The sequence below is a fragment of the Aquila chrysaetos genome, chromosome 3 (assembly GCF_900496995.4).
Source record: "Aquila chrysaetos chrysaetos chromosome 3, bAquChr1.4, whole genome shotgun sequence".
Taxonomy (NCBI): Eukaryota; Metazoa; Chordata; class Aves; order Accipitriformes; family Accipitridae; genus Aquila; species Aquila chrysaetos.
This window is the reverse complement of record NC_044006.1, coordinates 2,537,532-2,560,629: the sequence shown is the minus strand read 5'-3', so window position 1 is coordinate 2,560,629 and position 23,098 is coordinate 2,537,532. Positions and strand designations below refer to the sequence as shown.

The 23,098-nt window shown below is 53.5% G+C and overlaps 1 protein-coding gene across 2 annotated transcripts; it reads right to left on the bottom strand.

The window, feature by feature from the left end:
• Positions 1 to 6,754: 6,754 nt before the first annotated feature.
• On the bottom strand, positions 6,755 to 21,341 carry EEF1A2 (eukaryotic translation elongation factor 1 alpha 2). Of its 2 annotated transcripts, none has more exons than XM_030009128.2 (8): positions 21,188 to 21,341; positions 19,510 to 19,732; positions 15,573 to 15,752; positions 14,193 to 14,489; positions 9,848 to 9,998; positions 8,149 to 8,405; positions 7,828 to 8,062; positions 6,755 to 7,102 (listed from the first exon to the last, which is right to left on the bottom strand). In XM_030009128.2, the coding sequence occupies exons 2-8, from the start codon at positions 19,651 to 19,653 to the stop codon at positions 6,975 to 6,977; spliced, it is 1,392 nt and encodes a 463-aa protein (XP_029864988.1). In that variant the 5' UTR covers positions 19,654 to 19,732; positions 21,188 to 21,341; the 3' UTR covers positions 6,755 to 6,974. The 2 variants fall into 2 exon arrangements, with proteins under 2 accessions (XP_029864988.1, XP_040978479.1); XM_041122545.1 differs by lacking the exon at positions 21,188 to 21,341 and adding an exon at positions 20,084 to 20,102.
• Positions 21,342 to 23,098: the final 1,757 nt, after the last annotated feature.

The window sequence follows — 23,098 nt, the reverse complement described above, 5'->3', positions numbered from 1 at the left end:
ACCGGAGATATCCTGAGCATATTGACCTGCAATGGCACGCTTCCCTGCCAGCAATTGCTCTAATGGGAACTGCTCAGAGCATCCAAGGCACCGGTGCAGCTCCATTAATCACAGCCGCCTCCCGCCTGGCACGGGCTGCCCTCGCTCATCACCGCGGTCCTTCGGGTCGGTGTCGGGGAAGAAGTCCTTGGACACGTTGTGTCCTTGGAGCTGGAGCACATGGGAGAGCATCTTCCCGTCACGCTGATGGGTGAGCGGTGGCAGGGGCTCGCACAGGCAACAAACCCCCCCTGTACTCCCACTCCACACCAAAACACAGGCTCAGAAACCTGCAGCCTTTGCTAAGTAACTGCTGTCACACCCATCATCTCCCCGCAGACGTGATATTTGGGGATCATCCTCCCTTCTTTCCCCTTCTTGCAGCCCCACCCCAAAGGCTGGCTGCTTCCAGACTCATCACTCTTAAGTGCTCAGCGGGCAGGTACTCGCTGCAGCTGGCCGGGATTGCAAAAAGCATTTAGCGGATATAAGGCATGAAAATAGTGCCGGGCAAGGGGTGATCAGAAATCATTTAGACTAGGCAAAACCAGGCCATGCCAAATTTGCAGGCAGCCTGACACATGGAAGGAGCATTTGTGAACGGAACTGAAATGAATTATTTGAAGATGCTGCAGTATCTCTACGTAGCTGTGGCCAAATGATACCTGAGCACTCGGAGGCAGGCAGGCAGGAGGGGCTGTCTGGCCAGGATCTTAGTCCTGGGCTGTGTTACAGCTCAGGTTTCTCCTTCAGATCAGCAATATCTTTGCACGGGGGTGAAGACACAGGCCAAGAGGAGGATGGGGCATGGTGCATCGCCCTGGCCAGAGCAGCTGCTTCGTGCTCCCCCGGCTGCAAATGCACCTCAGGCTCACACCGAAAATACGGATCTCAAATGGGGGGACGCAGAGGGAGGTGGTTAAAGGCAATGAGTAAAAATGTCCCAGGTTTGGTCCTCGACATGTTACAAAATGCTGGGGGAGGGCTTGCCTTGCTATCCTCCTCCCTGAATTTGTACCTCTCTGGGGCAGGATTTGGCCAAGGGTGGCTGATGCACTTTGTGAAGGGGACACAGTGGAAGCAGGATGGAGAGACGAGAGCCACCCAGGCGTGGGAGGTTCTTCTCTGCCCTGCTCAGCCTTTTTTCCCCCCTTCTGATCTGGCCCATCATCTGTTTCCCAAGGAGGTTTACTCCAACTGTTTGGTGTTACCAGCTTGCTGTACAGAAAGCCAGTCCCAAGGATGAAAACCCCAGGGAGAACAAAGCTCCTGCCTGCAGCTCTCCTTCGTCCTGCTGGGCCAGGCGCTGCCCAGGCTGGCGTGGGAGCCCCAACCCCATCTGCTCAGACCTGGGTGCTCAGCACCGTGCAGATCTGCTCTGGGAAAGAGGACGAGCCCAGCAACATGGGCTGGGGAGCAGAGCAGCGGTGATTTATGTCCATGCTGGATGGAGCATGACCCATTGACAGTGCAGCTTTGCAAGGTGAAACGTGTTGCAAAACTGCCCGAGGAGAAGGTATCATGTCCCAGTTTCTCAGGACGATGACTCAGGTTTGCCGATTCCCAGGTCAGGATTAAGGTGAAATGACAACCAGGGATCCTTTGACTCACAAAACTCAATTTTTATTGGCTCGCAACAATTGGCATGCTCACCACCAAAACTGGTATGCTCACAACAAAAATTGGCATGAAACTATGTCAGTAAACTGTGTAACATGCTAACCCTACATCACCAAACATATACTACTGGCCTTGTTTATCTGGGAATCAGTTCAGGGAAGAGAATAAGGAGAGCCCTCCCGTTGAATCACAAGGTTCAGGGCAGACACCCTTGCTTTCTAGACTCCTTCTCAGTGAGGAGCCCAGGGGCGGCTGGATCCACTCCCAGTCCCAGACTTGGTCAACGGTTCATGTCTAAAGGGATGAGGTGTAGGGATTATGGAAAAGGAAAAGGGAGAGAGAGAAGAGAAAGATGTCACCAGTCCTGAGTCCAGCGTTGGTTCAGTCAGCTGAGGGGTCCAGACCCGGCGGGCTTGCACACATGGGGCTTCAGTTTTTGTCCTTTTATCATCCTTGCCTCTCCTTCGGGTGGACACTCGAACTCATTAGGCTAATTAGGGAGCCTTTGGGCCGTGGGCTTGGGGGGGTCGTTTGGGGAGTAGCTTCCCCTTCCCTGTAGACCTGATCTTTGGCCATCCATGGTGAGCTGCCCTGCTGAGCACATCAGAAGAGCACACCAGGGCAGGGAGCTGTGCCCCCTCCTGCACACCCTCCCCTCCTGTTGCTGATGGGCCCTGATGGGCTCTGATGGGCTTCTTTTCACCTGGGGTTCCTTGCTAGGAGTTCCTTGTTATGAAGAGTCAGTCATTATGCAGAACTCGCCCCACCACAATGTTTGAGACATTAACTCCTTCAGTCTCTCACAGAAGGCAAGCAGCTGCTTTTGGGACACAGCCCCCAGGCAAAGGTGCTGGTTAGTGACGAACTCACTTTCCGAGGTTGTATAGTCATGGACTTCGTGCTGCATCTGCATCATTCCCACCTCTGCTATAGATGATTCAGCATCTCCATCACCAGCAGGCAATGGCAGAACCCACTTGGGTGATGTCCTCTGGTGATGCTGGTGTTCAGGGGGCTGGAGTGTACCTTGACCTCCCTGGCAGTCAGTGGCATCAGCTTCCAAGGTAGCAGGAATGGGATGGAAGGTCAAGAGATCTCTGCTTGGTCTTCCCCCATAGTGGAGTGCGTTTTCAAATGCTGTTGAAATGCTTCAGATGTCATCAAGACTTTTAAGTCAACATGAGACAGGCAGGACCTCACTGCCCACGGGGGGTTAAGGTTCAGCAAAACATACTGGGAGACGGGTGACAGATGAAGGGAGCAATGGGAAAGGAGCTGCCTTAACCAGGGAGGCTTTCTTGTGTGTCCAAGCTGCCACGCAATGTTCCACACGTGTTGCCTGTGCTGGGTTTCTACAGGGATGTGCCCAGGCAGACCAGGGGTTGCAGCTGATGCTTTAACTTGCCTCCAAGCACGGAAGGGCAGCGGGCAGCTCGAATTCACCCAGCTCAGCATCTGCAGCATGGCTTGCACTTGCAGTCTTGCAAAAGCCTTATAAATTTTTTAGATCAGCCCAAAGTGCCTGCTGAGTCGGCCAATCAGCTCCGGTGGATTAAGGAAACTTACCTTAAATTATTAACAGCACACAACCAGACACGAGGCCCATGGGGTAGAGGTGGGAAAGGAGAAGTTACTCATTCATCCTTCTCCTTGCACCACCCTTCTCGTGGGTGCCACGAGAGCAGCCAGCACCAGGCTGGGGATGGGCAGAGGTGTCTGCTCACGCCTTGGAGGATGGTCCCGTCCGTGGGGTGTTCCCTCCTCCATCAGGAAACCCCAACAAGGCACCAGTGCTATACTGTGCGTGGGGCGTGCTTGCTTCGTGGAGATGACGTCCCTTTCAGAAACTGGATGTTGGTCCACGTCCAGCCCCCCTGCACCTCCCTCTCCTTCCCCCTTCTTCCAGGTCCATCGGTTTCTCAACCAACCTCTTGAAGAGCTGATCTGCAGCAGTACAGGAGAGCCAGCCTCGACGCTTTTTGACTTTCCTACCACCTCTAGTAATTTTCCCCCCACAAGCTTTAAATTTCAGGTAATACAATCACAGTTGCAAACTCTGGTCCCCGAAGAAATGGCAATAAGCAGTTTGCAGCTCCCCAGGCTGTACCCTTTGCTTTGCTATGGACATGCTGCCTGCCAGGGCCAGGCTTTGCAGAGGTGGGACGTGGGGCTGGATTTCTTTTCCTTGGCAGCTGCTCCAGCAGGACTTTGTCCCTGTTTCCACGAGATGGCATCGCTGAGACTGCTACGGAGGGGAAGCATCCACCGCGCCGTCTGCAGGGAGGACAGCGATGAAAAATGCCTCCAAATAAAAAAAGGTTGCTAGGAAAAAATGCCTCTGAGTTCTCGGTTGGGGGGTCCCAGTGCACCTGGCCGTGGCAGAGAGGAATTGGAGGAGAAGGCAGTGTTTTAAAATGCATCTCACCAGCACAGCCCTATATATCACCCGCCACAGGCCACGCGACACCCGCCTGCTTTCCCACGGTGCTGATGGTTCTCGAATCAACTTGAGTTCGCTACAGGGTTTGCCAAAAGCCATCTGTGGCCCACTTCAAGGTGATGTTGGGTTGCTTATAATTTTGGTAGAAACCCAAAATGGGTCACCCACCCCGAACAAAGCATTGTTCCCAGAGTGCCTCTGAGCCCTGCAGGGTCAGACAATGATTTGCATGTGGCAGGTCATTGATCTGGTCCCAAAACCCGGATCCACAATGAGTCTTCAAACCCAAGGTGTGGGTAGAGGCAGGTCATGACTTCATTTGATTTTGATTTGAGATCCCTAGAAATTCAGCGTACTAGATTTTCTTTTTCGAACCTCATGCTTTGAGGTGGGTCTAAATCAGAACATTTCTGTTTATTCTGGCTCTCTACAGAGCCAGAACCAAACCTCCCAAAATAGGGGATGCTGCAGCTGCAGACATCTCACTTCAGGCCCTGCCTCTTCCTTCTGATCCTGCAGATTACCTGGGGTACCAACAGCACTGAAATCAGGCTGAAAATTTGGACCTGTTGTGAGCCATGAACAAGTTTGAGTTAAATCCTCCGGGGTTTATATTTTTCCTTTTCTGCAGCTACACTGTTAATTACCTCACTACTTGTGCATCGCTCCCAGAGCATCTTTCACAGCTCCCCTGGCATATTTCTATGGAAACGTAGCTGTGGTTTTGTCAAACTTGTTTTTGCTTTTAAAATAGCTATAGAGGACCAGGTGCAGACTTTACGCCTACTCTTCTCTGTCCCTCTCCTGACCCCAAGGTTGTCCCCACTCCTGCTGTGCCAAGGTCCAGCTCTCATTGGGGACCAGAGAGCTGGAGGTACCTGCACAGTAGCAGGGGGATGTCCCCATGGAAGCTCCTGTTCTTGCTGCTTTTAGGGATGGAGGAAAAACATGCACATGGTGATGTTCTCCTGCCCTGCTTGGAAATACCCAGGAAGGGGCACAAGTCTGCCGTGCTGGCTCAAGGACAATGTGCCTCAGGAGCCGAGAAATACATGAGGAGCTGGAAGAAGAGATTAAACCATTAGTGGGAAAACAGCCTCCTCCCACAGTCGTGCTGTGCCTGGAGGGATCCCCAGGTCCCTTTCCAATTTGTGGCATGCCAAGGACACGGCACGTCGTAAAGCCCAAATGCTGCAGAGACCTTGGGCACCAAATCCATTTCTACGGATGACGCTGGTGGCTGCTCGGGGTGTGAAGAGGGGCGAGAAGCCTTGGTGGTCTGTGCTCACAGTTCTGGGGAACGTGGCTTAGTAAGCTGGTATGTGACCGGGATGTGGGATGGGGACGGTGTTGGGGGAGCAGGCGGTGATGGCTTCATGCAACACTTTGTAATTCAGCTTGGTGTCCGCTCCTTGAAGCTCTGCCTGGGGACATTTAGTGCTGCAGAGCATCACATGTTAATTAGGATCATTAAGGGCTCCTGCAACACAAACAGTAATGATGCTTGTGCCTCTGGAGCTCTCCTGGGAAGGACCTTGCATGATGCAATCCTTCACAAAGCCCATGCGTGGCGCCTGCTCCCGGCACTGTGGCTTCTCCTAAAAGCCAAGTCATGAGCACAGACAACCTCAGGATGCCCCAGCACACTGCTAACCCCACCTTTGAGAAGGAAATATCCCTTGGAAATGTCTCTGGACCATTGTGGTGGGGTGGGAGTAGCACCCTCACACCTCGTCCCTCCATCTCACTGCCCCACTGTACCACCTCCCGCTCCTCCCCACACTCGGTGCTCCCACCCTTTCTCCCTCAAAGCACCCGGCTGTTTCATTTCGGTCAGTCCTAAATACTTGGCAACCACAATCCTTTGGATTGGGGCAGCTGCCACTGGGTGGAGCGGGGAGAGGTGCAGACCTTGCCCCGGGCTGCAAGTTTGCAGTGGTGGCCAAGACACTGTCCTGGGTGAAGACCATGAGTTTGGGGGCTTCTTGGGAGACTCGAGTCACATCTGAGTTCCAGCACATGGCTTCAGTTGGGGAGAAATGTTCCTGTTGTGTTGTTTGGAAAGTGCTGGGGGATCCGCCATGTGTGAGGCAAAGAAAGGTGTAGAGAGAAGGCAGCCTTGGCCACTTCTCCCAAAATGATGGGGCATTATGAAGAATAAAAGCGATGCTGCCAGCCCTTCCAGGAGGCATGGGGTATGCTATTTTCTCTCTTTAAATGGTCTAACTTTAGGGGGTTAACTGAAGCTTATTTTGCATGGAAAAAATGATAACGAAGACCCTGATAACTGATATTAGAGAGTTGAGCAGGTTAAGGAGAATATAAAAACCCAGACTGTCGTAAAAGCAGCCCCTGCTTTAGGCTGAGGGAATCAGACCAGACACCTGCATCGGTTGAGGGGCGAGAGCTGGGTAAGGACTGGGCCTTGGTGACACCCTGAATATGGGTGCCAAGCTCTCCTCCTCCCCCCATATTTCCATCCCAGCCCTGCCTATGCCCATCCCCACCATCTGCTCTACGTGGGACTACACAAAACCCAGCAAAACCAGCCCCTCTCAATGACAGACACACACACAGAGCTCCACACTTTTGGGGTTGGTTGGTTTGTTTTGTTTTTTTGTTTTTTGTTTGTTTTTTTTTTTTTTTTCCACTGTGGATGTTGTACCAGTTTTATTGGTAAAATTAACATGAAGCCTCACAAACGCTGGAACATGCTTTTCCTTTTAAAGAATTTCCACTGGACCTTAATGGTGAGCATCCAGTCGTTGACATATAAACTCTTACAAGCTGATGTGCACACATGCGCCCGGGGGAGACGGTGGCAGCGTCCTGGTGTCAGGGATGGTTTCTGCGCGATGCACTGGGAGCCCACGATTCATTTGCCAGCCTTCTGGGCCTTCTGGGCAGACTTGGTGACTTTACCGGCCCCACCGCTTTTCTTCTCCACGTTCTTGATGACGCCCACAGCCACGGTCTGCCGCATGTCACGGACAGCGAAGCGGCCTGTGGGATGGAAAGCAGGGGGACGTGAGTGAAACGCGGCTGCCTTGCTTTCGCTAAGGATGAGCTCTTCTGGATGGGTGATGGTGGGATCTGCACCCACCACTCATGATGCCATGCATTACCCCTGTCCCTGGAGCAGGTTCCTGCAGGAATGAGCCCTGAACCATCAACCCTTGCTCTGAGCACCAAGCTAGCCCTGATGCTCCTCTCTGTTTAAATGACTATTTATTAAACTTAAATCACATCTGCTCTCTGCAAGCTCCCGGCATTGCTAAAGCTTCCAGATGTGCAACATCATCCAAGGAAAACACGGCACTTCCCTACTTTAAAAGGTGACCTCTGCTGAGCAAAATTCCCTCTTTCTTCTCCTGACCAGTTTTGTTTCAGGGCAGAGATGGGGAAGCTGAAAAATGTTTGTGTTCAGAAACTATCAGGGTTAGTAACCTTGAAGGAAAGGTCCTGTTGCTCCCAGAGGAAGAACCCAGCCCTGCCTTTGGAAACCCAGCTCAGCAGAGAGCCCGTCCCACCCCACCAGCCCTAACACAGTTCATGCATCAGTTTTGTAACCCCAGCACATCGGGGAGCAATGAAACGTCCTCAGCTCCCTCCTTCCCAGTCTAACTGGTGGGGGATACTGGGAGAGGCTCAGCACGTCTGGTGTGAGCTCTACACCATAGAGCCTTCATGCTCCTCCAGAGGAGACCTCCAAAGAGCTGTTCCCTTACCGAGGGGTGGGTACTGGGAGAAGCTCTCCACACACATCGGCTTGCCAGGGATCATCTCCACGATGGCCGCATCGCCCGATTTCAGGGACTTGGGGTTGTCCTCCAGCTTCTTGCCGGAGCGTCGGTCGATCTTCTCCTTCAGCTCAGCAAACTTGCAGGCGATGTGTGCGGTGTGGCAGTCGATGACGGGCGAGTAGCCGGCGCTGATCTGGCCGGGGTGGTTCAGGATGATCACCTGGGGGACAGAGCGGTGTCAGGGCAAGGATGGGAGCCGGAGGATGGTGGCAGACCATGCATGGTGGCACCACCAGCTCTGCTGACCTGAGATGTGAACTGCGCTGCCTCCTGCGGCGGGTCCGACTTGCTGTCCCCGCAGACGTTCCCGCGGCGGATGTCCTTGACGGAGACGTTCTTCACGTTGAAGCCAACGTTGTCCCCAGGCAGAGCCTCGCTCAGGGCCTCGTGGTGCATCTCCACGGACTTCACCTCAGTGGTGATGTTCACGGGTGCAAAGGTGACCACCATGCCGGGCCGCAGGATGCCAGTCTCTACGCGGCCCACGGGGACTGTGCCGATCCCTGCGGAGACAAGGACAAAACAGAGCGAAACGTAACTTGCTTGGCATATCCCTGGGCTAGAGCCTGGCTGCAGCAAAAGCAAGATATCTCCAGTGGTTTAACCAAAGACCATGTTTGCTTCTTGCCCAAACCCCCCCAGTTTTTAGCTGCAAGATCAACATTAGGGTCTTCAAAAATACCATGAGTCCATCCTTTCTACACAATGTTTTTTAAAAAAGGAGCAACATCATAACCAGAAGGCCCTGAGCAATCCACGTGCCCCGAAAGCTCTTTCTTTGTAGTAGCTGTGACATCTCCTGCATGGAGGACTGGGCACATCATGGCGTGTGTGCAACAACACTCTCCACATCCCTGATGGCCACACCATCCACGTGGGAGGAGGACCAGCTGTGCCAGGGAACGAGGGCGGCTAATGAAATGAAGGGGACCTTTTACACCCTGTGTCATCAGGAGACTTTGGGAAAACTCACCTCTGGAGTCAGGTGAAGAATCATTAAGAGAAACAGCCTTGAAAAAGAGGTTGGGGAGGTTGGCTGGACCCGTCAGCTCATCCACATCTACCCTGCTGCCTCCACCCCCCAGCTTCCCACGGTGTCCCTGCTCTCTAAGGGCCTGCCTCATGGTAAAACCATATCTCTTTGCCCCAGCTGAGCTAGGGGAGGACACAGACCTGCTCACCACTTTCCTCTCCACTGCAAACAAAAGACTGCATTAAAAAGCCTCCTAAAACCCATGTGCAATCCCTGCCTGGTTTCTGCAGCACATGTGTCCTTAGAAAAGTGTGGAAAAGGCTCTGCCTGCCTGATCCGGCGGCCGGGTGAGTCAGCAGGGCTGCCCACTGCTGCCAGCAGGTCAGAGAGCTCATGGGGTATTTATAGCTCAGAAAAGCATCCCCATCACTGCTCCAGAGGGAAAGGGAGACGCACCGGCCACCACGTTCCCTACATGGCTGGCGCCACGGTCCAGCTCAGCAGATGGAGGTGCCGGTGATGGACACCAGCATTTGGGAAGCACGGGCAGACTGTGGCCAAGCCGCCACGCACCAGTCTCACCGGTGGCCCTCCCTGCTGGTCTTGTCCCTCATCTGGGTCCCAACACGTTTTTTGCTGCCTCCAACTTGCCTTGCCAGCCATGACCTCTGGGACACCCAAATTTGCAGCCATTCTGGCATTGCATGTTCCCTGGGGAGAGCTCACAAACCTGCTGCTCCTCTCCGGTCCCTGGGCACCTTTAGGGATGTCTACCTCCACCCCAGACAGCCCAGTCTCAGACGGGGTCTTTGCCCTGGAGCTACCACCCTTCTCCTCCACATTATCTTGAGTTTGAAGAATCCAATCCCTCCAGTTTCCCAATACCTGGAAATGTCATTCCCAAATCTCCCATGGAACAAAGATTCCAGTTAAAGCAGAGGGAAGAGGGACAGTGGCAAGGTTTTTGCTCACCTCCAATCTTGTAGACGTCCTGGAGGGGCAGGCGCAGGGGTTTATCTGTGGGGCGGGTCGGGGGCAGGATGGTGTCCAGGGCCTCCAAGAGGGACACCCCACTGGCATTGCCTTCCTTGCGCTCCACCTTCCAGCCTTTGAACCAAGGCATCTGGAAACAGAGCAGCAACAAGATGCACTGAGTGTGCCTGTCCTCAGCACCCAGAAGCGATCCCAGAGAGACGTCCCACCAGGACAATCTTCACGGAGTCAGTCCAGCCATGTCCTGGCTTTACCTGGGGGCTGGGGAGCTCTTTCCACTCCACCATCCCTGCAGGCTTATTTGCACCCCTTTGCTCAATCTCCCCCCTTCTCTTGTAGAAACGTGCAAAACATCCATTAACAGGAGAAAAAGGATGGAAGTGGTTAAAACCAGCAAACTCACAGCCCCAACCCATGGGCGCTGCACCAGCTGCCTGGATCCTGCCCTCCAGTGATGATGCCTCCGGCACAGGGACCACAAAGTCTCCAGCCAAGTCCCAGCTACAAAACCCCCAAACTTCAGTCCTGGGGACCAAGTTTCTTCCAGGTGAGCCCCAGACAGACACTTCTCCCCCCTCACTCCTGCTATCAACCCTCCAGGATTTGGATTTTAAACCCTGGCTTGGAAGATCCTGGAAACGCAGTGCTTGCACTAGGGCTGCCGAGGGGCAGGATCATTTTTCACAGATGCTCTCTGCTCCTGCCCTAAATTAGACCCTTGAAGCTAAAATGGGCCAGAAAAGAGGCAGAGAGGTATGGAAATGTGCTCAGCAGAGGCCATGGTTTGATGCAGGGAACCACAGTGCTGTCTTGGGGTGATGCTGCACATCTGGAAGCTGTAGCAACGCCTGGGGCTTGCCAGCAAGAAAAATTCAGTCCTGGGTCTGAAACAACCCTGATACAACAAACAGAGATCAGAGTCTGCAAGGTCATTCCCCCTTCCTTTGCACAGAAAGGTGTAGATAATATTTTCCCACTCAGATGTAAAATGCTGCCCGTGTGCCCCGGCTCCATCACACACATTATGGACATGGCTTTTCCCTTAGGCACCAACACCAGTGGCACAGTGCAATGGGTATGGGGCTGGGGCTAGGGGTGAAATGGGACCCCCAAAGTGTCCCCAGTTTCACAGCCATCCCTGGAGGACACAACTATGTCAAGGCTGGTTTCTTATCCTGCAATCTGCACTGCTTTCGGGAAGGAGCAAGGCAGGGAAGAGCCAGGTCTAGCCAAGGAATTCAGCCTGCATCGAACAGATTCAGGTCAGCCTCCTTTGGAGGGTGACGTCTGACACCAATTGTCTTCCTTGGTGACAGCGGCAGGAGGACCCTGGGGACACTTTTGCAGAGGAATCCTTCCCAGGGCACTGCAGCTATTGCTACGCAGCCGGCCCCAGCACCAGGCTAACAGCTCGGCAAAATGATAAATCCATCCAGCCGGTGACGGAGCCGCATGTGATGCTCAGGATGACTCAGACCTTCCCTCCAGCCTGCTGTCGCACGGCCCAAAATGCCGGGCAGGTGCCCATGCGAGCAGCTGCCCCGACGGCTGCCTGCCCACGGGCTCTGCTCTCGAGGGTGACGGCCACCCACGTGCCCGCGGCTCCCGTCCCTCTGCCCCTGCACGGCTCGGGGACGTGGAGAAATGGCAACCTCTGCCCCGTGATGCGGGGCTGTCAGAGCCGTCCTTTTTCCTTTCGATGCTTTAGCCAGAAAACTTGACATCCCAAGAATCAGATAAAGATACACTTTGACACCTTCAGGGAGCAAATCCACTCTGCAAAACCTCAGCATGGCCCTAGGGTGAGAAGCATCCGCAAAACCTGGTTTGCGCTGCCTCCTAGGGCCACGCAAGTAAAACCTCTCTTATGTATTCCCCAAATCTGCTTCCCAAAGAGCAATTCCTATTCCACCACTCCTATGGCAAAAGCAGGATCTGACCAAAACCTGCAGCCAGACAGGGTAAACTACAGGCGCAAGCCCCCATAAATAACAGCTGAGCCCCAACTATTTTGCACCCCAAGTGCATTTTACAGACCAGTTGCCTTTCTCTGATTTTACCCAGCCCGTGAGCATCCCAGCACGCTCACCCCACACACCCCAGGCCACCACGCTCCCTTGCCCCACAGATTGGGTGCCTTTGGGTTGCAGCATCCCAACGGGGTGAAAGTCTCCCAAACCACATCAAATGGCCCAGTTCTGTTGGCTGCAGCAAGAGAAAGCTGGCTTCACATAAAAGCCCATTTGCCAAAAAGCTCTCAAATGTCAAATTTTGATGCAAGCGCAGCCCAGCCATCATTTTTTGCAGTTGGCCTTGGGCTGCTGTGCAACAGGGATGTGGGCTGGAGTCTCCCACGCAGATCTGGCTCCAGCCTGACGTACCACCACACCTCCCCTCGCCTGGAGGTGACAGGAGCTGCAGGGACGTCACGGCTCTAATCCCCACTTTCTGATGAGTCCCCTGACAAACAGACAAGTCAGTTGACTGCCTTGTGCTTTAGAGAAACCCTGCCAGAAATTGCGAGTGAAAAAGATCAGAGCTTTTTCAGGCAAGGAACGAGATGAGACATATCTACACCAGCTTCCTGCTCAAGCTTTCCTAGACGTGGTGCAATATGGGGAGGAGGAGTCTGTTCCAAGCTGGTGTCCTGGCAAAGGCAGGATGGGGACCTCCTGAGGACCACAGCATGGGGAGGACCCTGCACCCTCTCCAGCAAAACTCATGCTGATCCAGACCTCTGGACAGGCTCTTTTCCCACTTCACCAGCTCAGGCAGCTTCTGGCAACCCACCCTGGAGCCAGCTGCCTCCTTACAGCAGAGAACTGAGTTATTTTGGCCCCTGCCTTCTCTTGGACAGTGCATTACGTTGAGAACACGCTCTGAGACCCATCCGGAGGAAGGGGGCCAGCGAGCCCCGTCCTGCTCCGTGCCTCCCCTCTGCAGCCTATTAATAGGAGAATTGTTCGGGATCATCTTCCCAGCCCAGCAGCTGCTGACATTTGGAGCCCGTCTGATTTGAGGCACCCAGGAACTATGTGGGTGGGTTTGGCATGGCCGCAGCTGACCTTTATCCCAGCTCTGCTCCACAGGGGACGGGAATCTCGTAAGCACCCCAAAAATTCCTTCCTTCCAAGCCAGCCCCAACTGAGCTGCTTTTCCCGTGCAAGGCTGTGAGCTGCGTTTCATGATGGTGTGAATTTGCATTACAGCACTCCTCTAGCTCAGGCTCGTGATCCCTGACCTCCCTCAATTGCTGCTACACTCATACGTTGTCTCTCTCGTCATAGAGCCCTGACCCGTAATCCACAGGTGAAGTCCTGAAGTCCCCTTAAGCGTCAAATTTCCCATTGGTTTCACAAGAGATTGCTGGGGATTTCTGGTCTGAGCAACTTGCTCAAGGTCACCCAGAAGCCAGCAGGAGAGCAGGGACCTTCCTCTGGCCAGAACTTTCCAGCCCATCATTTCTTTAGAAGACTAAAGCTGGGGTAGCTTTTTCTCCAAAAAAACAGTGTCAGAGGAACAACTGTTACTGGCAGCCTGTCTGCCAAGAAGCCCCCATCCTTCTTCAAGCTCTTCTTTCTCCCCTGCTGTCATATGAAATAATGGCAAGGGCCCACCCAGAGCACCCTGCTTTTGTATCCCTACCATCCTCATCACCGATGGACAGAGGGAGGGCCTTGTAAAAATCAACTGGACAAGGAGCAGCCCCAAAATGGATGCTCTAGGAAACCATGGTTTTGGCATGGGAAACTTGGTACCTCCTCAAGAAAAAAGTCGCCTTAAGAAGTGAGATCCCAGCACTGGAACCGGAGGTGCGGCCACCACAATGGCATTCAGCACCAACGGGAAAGGGTACCTGATACCCAACACGCGGGAGCTGTGTGGTGGGAGCCGTTCCAAGCCTGAGACCAGATCATGTTATTTCGCTCAGAAAACAACACCCTAAAAACACACATGATGTTCCTGCTGAGAGTGACAATTTGTGCAGATGACTCTAACATCACCATGGGTCTGACGATATGAAACCTTCAAATCGCACCCCACAAGCAAAGCCATATAGATCATGTCCTGAAGATGCTCATGTTTAGCCACTGGGGTGTCTGGCCACGGTACAGCAACCAGCGTGCCCATGAACAGTCCTCCCATTCATCCTGGCTCGGTGCAAGCAGAGCTACGTGACAAACACATCTATGCTGGCAACACGGGTCATTACGCACAACGGGTGCCTGAAATGTGCCCGTGGTTTTCAGAGCGTGGTGGTCAGCTTCATCCTGGATCAGGACAGTCGGGGTGGGGGGAAAAGTCTAACACAACGCACACTTACATTGGGAGAAGGCTCCAGCATGTTGTCTCCATGCCAGCCCGAGATGGGCACGAAGGGAACTGTGGCTGGGTTATAGCCGATCTTCTTGATGTAGGCGCTGACCTCCTTGACGATCTCATCGTAGCGTTTCTCGCTGTACGGGGGCTCTGTGGAATCCATCTTGTTGATGCCCACGATGAGCTGCTTCACCCCCAGGGTGTAAGCCAGCAGGGCGTGCTCACGAGTCTGCCCGTTCTTGGAGATGCCGGCTTCAAATTCACCGACACCGGCAGCAACGATCAGGACAGCGCAGTCAGCCTGGGAGGAGAGAGCTAATGAATTGCTTCTGTCCCCAGAGAGCACTGCTCCTGGTGACACCCCTGAGAGTTTTGAGTAAGTCCCAGATGAACACCACTCATGGTTTGGACAGACTCCCTGCCAGCTGCTACCCATAACCCTGCTGATCTACCTCAAACCTGACCTAACTGTGTTATTTCAGACTTGCCAACTGTGCATGGTTTTGCAGTGTGGGTTGGAAACCAGGGTGGGTTCCTCCAGGTTGCGTGACTAACCAGGACCTCATCTTGATCATCCAGGGATGCACAGACAAGGCCTGATGTAAAACCCTACAGAAGTCTTGCAAATAATCTCCCTGGGTGATGGATGAGACTACAGCCATGCAAACTGTGTTCCCTGGCTTACCTCTGTACCCAGAGCCCACAGCAGAAGCTGCATGGGTTTGACAGAAAGCCATGCCCAGCCCAACTGGCATCGCGATGAGAATCTCACTGGGCATGCAGCGAGGCTCATCCAGCACCCGTCAACCACAGCGAGATGCAGGAATGTTCTGCAGTGTGATGAGGGGAAAGTGCCCTACCCTGGAAGGGTAGACCATGGAGTTTGGCAATGTGATGTGGTTTATGGGACAAAGACAGCTGTTTTGAGAAAAAGGAAGGAGAAAAGACCCACGGAGTCTCCTTTAGCCAATAAAGGCTAACGGATTCTTGGAGGTTTCTCGTATACCTCAGTTGGCTGAGGCTAAAATAATGTGGGAGACACCCTCACACAAAGGCCTGTAGGTCATAGCAACCCACCTCCCAGAGAGGCCATATTCATCCCCAGCTCCTCCAAGTAGGGGAAATGGGGTGGAGAAACCACCTCTCTGTGCCCAAGGAAGCCCTTTCTCCCCGACACCCAGGGATGTAAAGGACCATGGTGAACTGGGTCTCCTGGTGCTACTCAGATTCTTGCGTGGACCCTGCTCAACGTCACTTGATGTCTGCTGTGTCAACTACTCACCTCCAAAAGGGCTCCAACAGCACCTACGTGACCCTGGGCTCATCAGCAAGCCTCAGCCTCCCACCTCTGGCAGTTCCCCACTCCCTGGCCACCATTTCTCACCTGGGAGGTCCCGGTGATCATGTTCTTGATGAAGTCCCTGTGGCCAGGTGCGTCAATGATGGTGATGTAGTACTTGGTGGTCTCAAACTTCCACAGCGAGATGTCAATGGTGATGCCACGCTCACGCTCGGCCTTCAGCTTGTCGAGCACCCAGGCGTATTTGAAGGACCCCTTCCCCATCTGGCCAACACAAAGGCAAGAGCCGGTGAGAAACCCAAGCCCATAGCACTGGTACCAGCAACCTACCCTCTAGGGCACATCCCAGGCTCACATAGGCAGAGGGTCACGTTACAAACACTGAAGGCAAAAATCCCTAAATTCAATGGCAGCCATGATCTATTCTAATAAATACAGGTGAAAGGAGATATTGTTCTCAATGCGTTCCTCAACAGGATGGAGGAAGAACCATGAAGTGAATTTGTGAGTGGGGCTGGATGGGCAGGAGCTGGAACCAGTGATCCACGAGGTCTCCTCCATGAAACGCCACGGTCCTGCACTGCTGCTAGGAAATCATGCTGTTACAGAACTATACAGCAATGGTGAAAATCTTCTTATTGTTGCATTTCAATCTATTAACCAAACCTGTGAGACAGTTGGTTAGTGGGAAAGGGCATTGCTGCATGAGTGAACCCATAACTGACAGGGGTGGAGGAGGTGAATGGGTTAAAAGAAAATTAAATGCGAGATGGTTGCTATGAGCAGAAAAGAAATGTGATTGATTTTTGCCACAGAGTGTGCGAATTCACACAAAAAGCTACTGCGAGCTGCAGCCAGACCAACTGTTGTTGCCAAATGGCCAAAATCTCAGCCAACATTGTAATGCATAAAATCATGCTGGGTGAGATTAGTTACAGTAAATCTCTCTGTCCTGTGATAAAGCACATTCCTTGGTAAAACCACAATGTCACTTCTGAACTGCTTTCTCCTTTGGGTCAGTGTCCTTTGACATCATGCCATCAGGGAGAGCCGGAATTCCCCCCCACCCCAGCATGGAGGTGGTGCTCCCAGTCTGAGCTGGGATCCTGCCAACGCGGAGTTGGGGCAGGACAAGACCAGCCCTTGCCGACCACAGTGTGCCGGGGCAGTCTGGGGAGCCTGGCAAAAGCAAAGGGTTAATGGGCATCGATCATCTGGTCTTGGCCTCAGATGCGAGGGGTTTTTTAAGGTGGAAAACAGAATTTAGGTCATTTGTGGATGATTTAATGGGCTCCTACCACTGTGCAAGGACAGATCTGAGATACCCCGCTCCCATCCATCCATCCTGGTGTTCTCTGCGACCATGGTATCTTCTAGAGTATCAATGCGTAAAATTCATCCTGGCCAATCATAAATCACTGGTCCAGAGGGATGCGCTTCCTGATTGCAGGCAGCAAACGCTTCAGTGATGATCCTCCCCAAGAAGGCTAACACAGCATCACATCTAAACCTGTCCTGCCCACGCCGTGCCCGGGGGCTGGTCTGCCCCGGCTCCCGCGCTCCAGCCCCGTGCCCAGCCAGCACAAGGAAAGAACGGTGCCGGCCCGTTTATGTAAGAGCTGAGCGCTGCGATGACTTTGCAGCTTGCTCTGGAGGATTATGGGCAAAATCCTAAAGCCAGGGGCAAGCCTCCCCCTCCTCGGAGGGGATACTGGGTCGAGAGGGTGATGCCCCATCCCTGCTGGGCAGCTGCGAGCTCTCGTACCTGCAGGAAGGGCAGTCGGGGAGGGGGGGGGTGGAAAAATCCAGAATCAAATCTCTGCTCCTAAGCATCCTCCTGGCATCAGGCTTAGTGAGGGGGCAGAGCAGGAGCTCGGAGGTTAACCCTTTCCAGCATGCGCATTGAACCCCTCTCTTGCCAGGGAAAAGGAGTGGGGGGGATCGTTAGAGTGTGCTCATTTACTGCTGGAAACGGCGGAGATACACCGAGGAACGGTGCATTTTGTGCGATGCATTAATAATGGGTAGTTCTCGAGCAGGAGCTCGATCAGCACACCCTGCAGCCTTTCACCCTTCGGCAGCCTATTCCTTCACTTCTGGATGGGGAAACTGAGGCACAGAGCAGACCCCTGGCTCTCCCGCAGGAGCTAAGTGGGAATCAGCACCTTATTGCAGGCAATGCACACAAAAAGCCGGTCATCTCATGTGGCCCCCCCCCCGAACTCGGTATCATACGTAACGTCAAGACAAATGAGATCCTTTATTTAGCAAACAGTTTCCCTCCTTTCACGGGGTATATTCAGTTACCCAGAGCTGTTGTTGAAAAAAACCAGGGTATTATCTAGCTTTGCACAATACCTTCCCTGTTCAGTGCCAGAAACAGCCTGCTTTTCCTTGATCAAACCCCAGCGGAAGGACAGCTTTCTATTTGGAGACCACAAATACTGATATTTTTTTTTTAAAATAGAACAACTCTTCTTTCGGAGATACTGTTACCTCTGCCTCTGAGTGAAAAAGAAAAAAATAATCCTTTCTCTTTTCTCTTAAAAAAAAATATCAGACCCTGGGTTTTTTTGTTGGCTTTTTGGGTGCACACAGGCCTCCATTTCCTGCGAATGCCACCTAATGGAAGAAAACCCTTCCCCAGCCCTGCATCAGAAAATGGAGTCTGTAAGCTCAGTCAATAGGCTATTAATAGCAGCTTCCAGTCCCCGCGTATTCTGGCAAGTGAGTGAAAGTGTCTGGTCAATTAAAATAGCCGCAATCACATCTACGATCACCCAATCAACACCATACCCCATCTGTAGGTAAAGGGGGGAAATATATGGAGGGATATCAGCGACCATTTTAAAACAGGGGGAAGAGAGATCATTTTGTATGAAGGAAGAAGCTTTTCATTCAAGGGCTGGAAAAAAGGGCTGACAGTGAGGCAGGAAAATGGGTGGTTTAGCTGAGATGCTATCAGCAAATTCAAAGGGTTAAGACAGATAGACAGCAAAATGTCTAATCAAGAGTGGCAGCTCTGTAAACCTTTTTTTTTTTTTTTCATTGAAATGTGGGATCTTGTCCAGAAAAAAAAAAAAAAAAGAATCGAGGGATATCTGCATTAAAGATTCCTGGAACGATGACGACAAGCCATCTTCCGAGAGACCAGATCTGCCCTATCAATAACACAGCCAGGCTTTTCCTGGCTCACCCACCTCTCTAGAATTTACCATCATTAATTTCCGAGAGCTTCCAATTCACCTTTTTTTCTTCCTCTTTAATCTCTGTGTTTGCCACATTATAGATATTGGGTGGTGCTTTGCTGTGTGACAGCCTGCTGAATGCATGCACTATTAAATTGCTGTAAATGCCACCATTATAAGAGTTAAACAAAAGAATTTAACTTAAATGCTCATGCTTCGTGCCAGCTTTTCTGTATTAAAGGCTACCAATCGAGCTACACATCAGACCACCCTCCTGAGAAAAATGGGAATGGGGTTTTTAACGAACTGGATCAAACGAGTGGTCCAGCTGATGCTGCACCTTGTCCCCAGCAGGCACTGGAAGCAGATGCTTCAGAGTGAAATTCAGAGAGTCCTGCACTAGGCAATGAGGGATTATCAGATTTTCCTCCTCATGCACAATATTTAGAAGGAATTTCATGCCCTGAAGCACCACGGTTTGTGGCTCTTCCAGAATCCTGGTGATTACCGCCGGTTCCCTAACCCGTCTTGCAGACCTCGCTGTGCCCCTGCCCTCATTAACAGCCCGCAGCAGGGAGTCCCCCAGCTCCGGAGAAGAGGGTGGCGAGCGCCCAAATGGCCTATTTTCCCAAGGCCAGAGAAGTCAGGAAGACCCAGGGGCGCAGAGGGGAAAAAAATAGATGGGAACAAAGGGAGAAAGAGAAGGTACGAGAAGGGCAGCGCCAGGAAAAGGGGAATATCGCCCGTGGGACGTTTGTGGGCATCAGTGCGGAGCATCCCTGCGGGTGGGAGTGTGGGGTGGGGGGGGGCACGCTGAGGGACGGGCTCCTCACCTCGGCAGCCTCCTTCTCAAATTTCTCAATGGTCCTTTTGTCAATGCCCCCGCATTTGTAGATGAGGTGCCCGGTGGTGGTGGATTTCCCAGAGTCCACATGCCCAATGACGACGATGTTGATGTGCGTCTTCTCCTTCCCCATGCTGGTGGGCTACGCGGGGCTGGCCGGGGCTGGCGGCGGCGGGGAGGGCTGTGGGAACGCGGCTGCGTTTTTGGGGAGGCTGCGGGGGAAAAGGCAGACGCGTCAAAAGAACCCCCCGTGACAGCAACCTCCCAGCCCGTCGGGGATGGCTCTCCTCCCCTCGCCCCACCTTCCCGCTGGACCGCGCGCCCCATCCCGGCCGGAGGTGCCCGGCCTCGTCTGGCAGCTCTGCCCGTGCTGGGATGGAGCCAGCCCGCCCCCGGATGAGGCCAGCCGGGCTATTTCTGGCCGCCACGTACAGCCTCCGTGTTCTCCGCAAGATGCCCCGTTTTTTCAGCGTCTCGCCCTCCACCGCCCTCCCGGAGACCCCCAGTTCCCAGGGCTACGTCATCGGTGCCTCGAAGGTGCCCTTCCTCCCCAGAAAACCTTCCTCCAACTCAAGGCTGCTACTGCTGCCTTCTCGGTCTTTCCAAACCCCAGGGCATCTCCTCCATGTCGTGGGTGCCCTGGGAGGAGCCGTGGGTGCCCTCGCCACTCCCAAGCTCTGCGCGGTTCGGGTGACAACATGGTGTCCGCAAAATGGGACGCACAAAAATAGCCCTCGCCGGCTCCCCCAAGCAGGGCTGCAAATAGCGGGGTTGCCGAAAGCTCAGCGGCACGGGCTGAGCTTGCGGCGGGACCGGGGCGGGGGGTTATTATATTTTGCTGCCGTGAATCTGGATGAAACAGAGGGAAGAGGCTAAAAACGCCAATCAATATATCTGGGGAGCTGTTCTGGCATCTCCCAGCGTTACCATGGCTCTGCAGCTGCTACACAAACCCGGCACAATTAGGAGCTTTAATTTGACGTCTAATAAAATCCAATTTTACGAATCTGCCCATAAAAGTAAAGCAGGTCAGGAGGAGTTTGCTGCTCTAACAGCGATTCAGTCATGCGGGCAATAATATCCCCTGCGAGAAGCCTCCCAGGGCAGCAAAAGCCCTGGCTGTGCCCCCCCTCCATTCCCTCCATTCCCCCCCCCGTCCTTGAAGAGCTCCAGCCTGGATCTGGCCATTTTGCAGCTCCGCCGAGATGCCCGCTCCCCGGCAGCACCCAGCCCTGCCTGCGGGTCCCTCTCCCCCATGCGCACCCCCAGCACCCAGGGTGGGCGATGCGGGGTCGCTTTAGGAACTGGGGATTTATTTGATTTTATTTTTCTCCCCTCAAGGAGCTAAACGCTGCAGGGGCGGGGGGGGGGGGAAGAGGGTTATTTCCCACCTGCGGGACGAGGCACCTGCGGGATGAAGGAATGGTCCAGCTCCATCCTCTCCCTCCCCACCCAGGGGTACCCCCCCACCCCAGTGACCAGCAGCACCCCATGCACTTTAAGGGGGGGGGGATGCTTGTATATGCACTGAACCCCCGCTGAACCCCTGAGGCCAGGACATTCCCCTCCCTCTCCCGAAAAGCCCGGTCCCCCCCCTTGCTGCGGATCGGCTCCCATCCCGGCCCGGGGAGGGGGGGGGACACGACAGGGACCCCCGGAGCTCTTACCGGAGCGGCGGTCGGGGCGGCAGAGGCTGCCAGCTTGGGCTCCGGCGGCTTTATCTCCCCGGGAGGGGCCCACCTATTGACGGCGACAGCGCAATGCAGCGACCCCCCCGCACTACGGCAATGCGGTACCGGGCGGGGGAGGAGGAGGCGCGCCGGGGGGAGGAGGAGGAGGAGGAGGAGGAGGAGGAGGAGGAGGAGGAGGGAGGGAGGGAGCGGGGGGGAGGGTGGGGAGAAACGGGGGACGGGGCTAGGAGGGAGGGAAGGTGGAGGGATGGGAGAAATGGAGGGGGTGGGAGATGGAGGGATGGGAAGGAGGTGGAAGGATGGGTGGTAAAAGGGATGGGGGGGAAGAACGGAGGGATGGGGAGAAATGGAGGGCTGGGAGAAATGGAGAGGAGGGGGAGAGATGGTGGAGGGGGTGGGAGGTGGAGGGGTGGGAAGGTGGGAGGATGGAAGGTAGAGGTTGGAGGGAGACAAGGATGGAAGATAGAGGGGTGGGAGGAAGGTGGAAGGATAAAAGATGGAGAGATGCGAGAGGTGGAAGATGAAGGCAGGAGAGGGAGGTGGAGGGATGGCGGAGATGGAGAGATTGGGGGCAGAGGGATGGGAGGTAGATGGAGGGATAAGGGGAGATGGGAAAAAGGGCTTTTTGGAAGACAGGGGAAATGATGGCAGTGCTGGTCCAGGAGGGGTGGCGTAGATGGAGGCCAAGTGGGGCTTGGACCCCCTATGGCAGCCTGGGGGCGAAGGGATGGGGCTGGAATTGGAGGGGGGCCCAGGGCCACCAAGTACCACAGCCCTCGCTCTGCCCCCAGTGGGGCCAGTGATGCAGAAGGGTTGTTTTCCCACGTGTGCTGGGAGGAGAGGGGTCCCTGCACGGCACACGGGGCAAACGCGTCCCTGGGCAGAGCCCCGCAGGCGCTGACCCACATTTCTGCCTCGGTGGAAATGCATTAGCCCAGGAGCAAACAGCAAAGCAAGGGACAAATAGAGCAAAACAGGTTCCTGCACCTGCAACACATATGTTGGCTGCTCAGGAATCTGTGGTTTATTAACGTCATCCCATTTAATGGGAGATGGGGTTCAAGTCCCAGGGGAACAAGGAAACCGTACGTAATCTCCTTCGGTAATACCGTGAAAATTTCTTTGCATAAAAAAAATGAACATGTAGTGGTCAGAATATTTATACCTGTGTCAGCTGTGCAATTACAAGGCTAATGCAAATTTTTCTGTGTCCCAAAGCCAAATATAGGTCAAAAGAAAGCTAATTTTGAATTAAGCTATGTAATAGTCCAGGCCAATTTTATGGCCTAGACCATCCTTCCAGTGAATTTAACAGCTAAATCAGGTACCCTTAGGTACTCTTATGAAGGTACTCCTACCTTCATAGACTAAGGGTTAAAAACTTACACATCATCTAGATTAAAATGTTACTAACCTCTCATTAATGCTTAAAGGGAGACTTTATTTTTTTATTAATGTTATAGTCCATTGGTATTTTCTTAGAAATATGATAGGAAAGATATCTTTTACTTTTATGCAGCATTCCTTGCGCAACATAAACACTGAGTGCCAGAAAAAATAAAAAGAAATTTCCAAGAGGAAGGCTCTAAGAGAGCATTTCAAGGCATTGGTTTGGGATAGGAGCAGCAGACTTACCCCAGGTCTGGATGTGCTGGGGATGGACACCAAGTGCGATAACGCGTGGGAGGGATGGTTATATAAATACCTTATTCTTCCTACCCAGATTTTAGTGCTTTGCCAAGAAATAATATCCCCTTTTTATACAAGGGCTGCAGGCAGCCTAGGAACTGCCCTCAGCCAGGCAGAGGCTGCGTTTGCTAATGAAGACTTTAGCCTTTGTGGAGATGGAGTAAATCCCAGGTCCCTCTGCTGCTCGGGCCAGGTGAG

Coding starts and splice junctions, on each gene's coding strand:
- EEF1A2 (XM_030009128.2), bottom strand. CDS start 19,653: ATGGGGAAGGAGAAGACGCACATCAACATCGTCGTCATTGGGCATGTG. Junction 9,999..14,192: donor TGCTGGAGCCTTCTCCCAAT/GTAAGTGTGCGT, acceptor CTCTGTTTCCAG/ATGCCTTGGTTCAAAGGCTG. Junction 8,406..9,847: donor GGACGTCTACAAGATTGGAG/GTGAGCAAAAAC, acceptor TTGTCTCCGCAG/GGATCGGCACAGTCCCCGTG.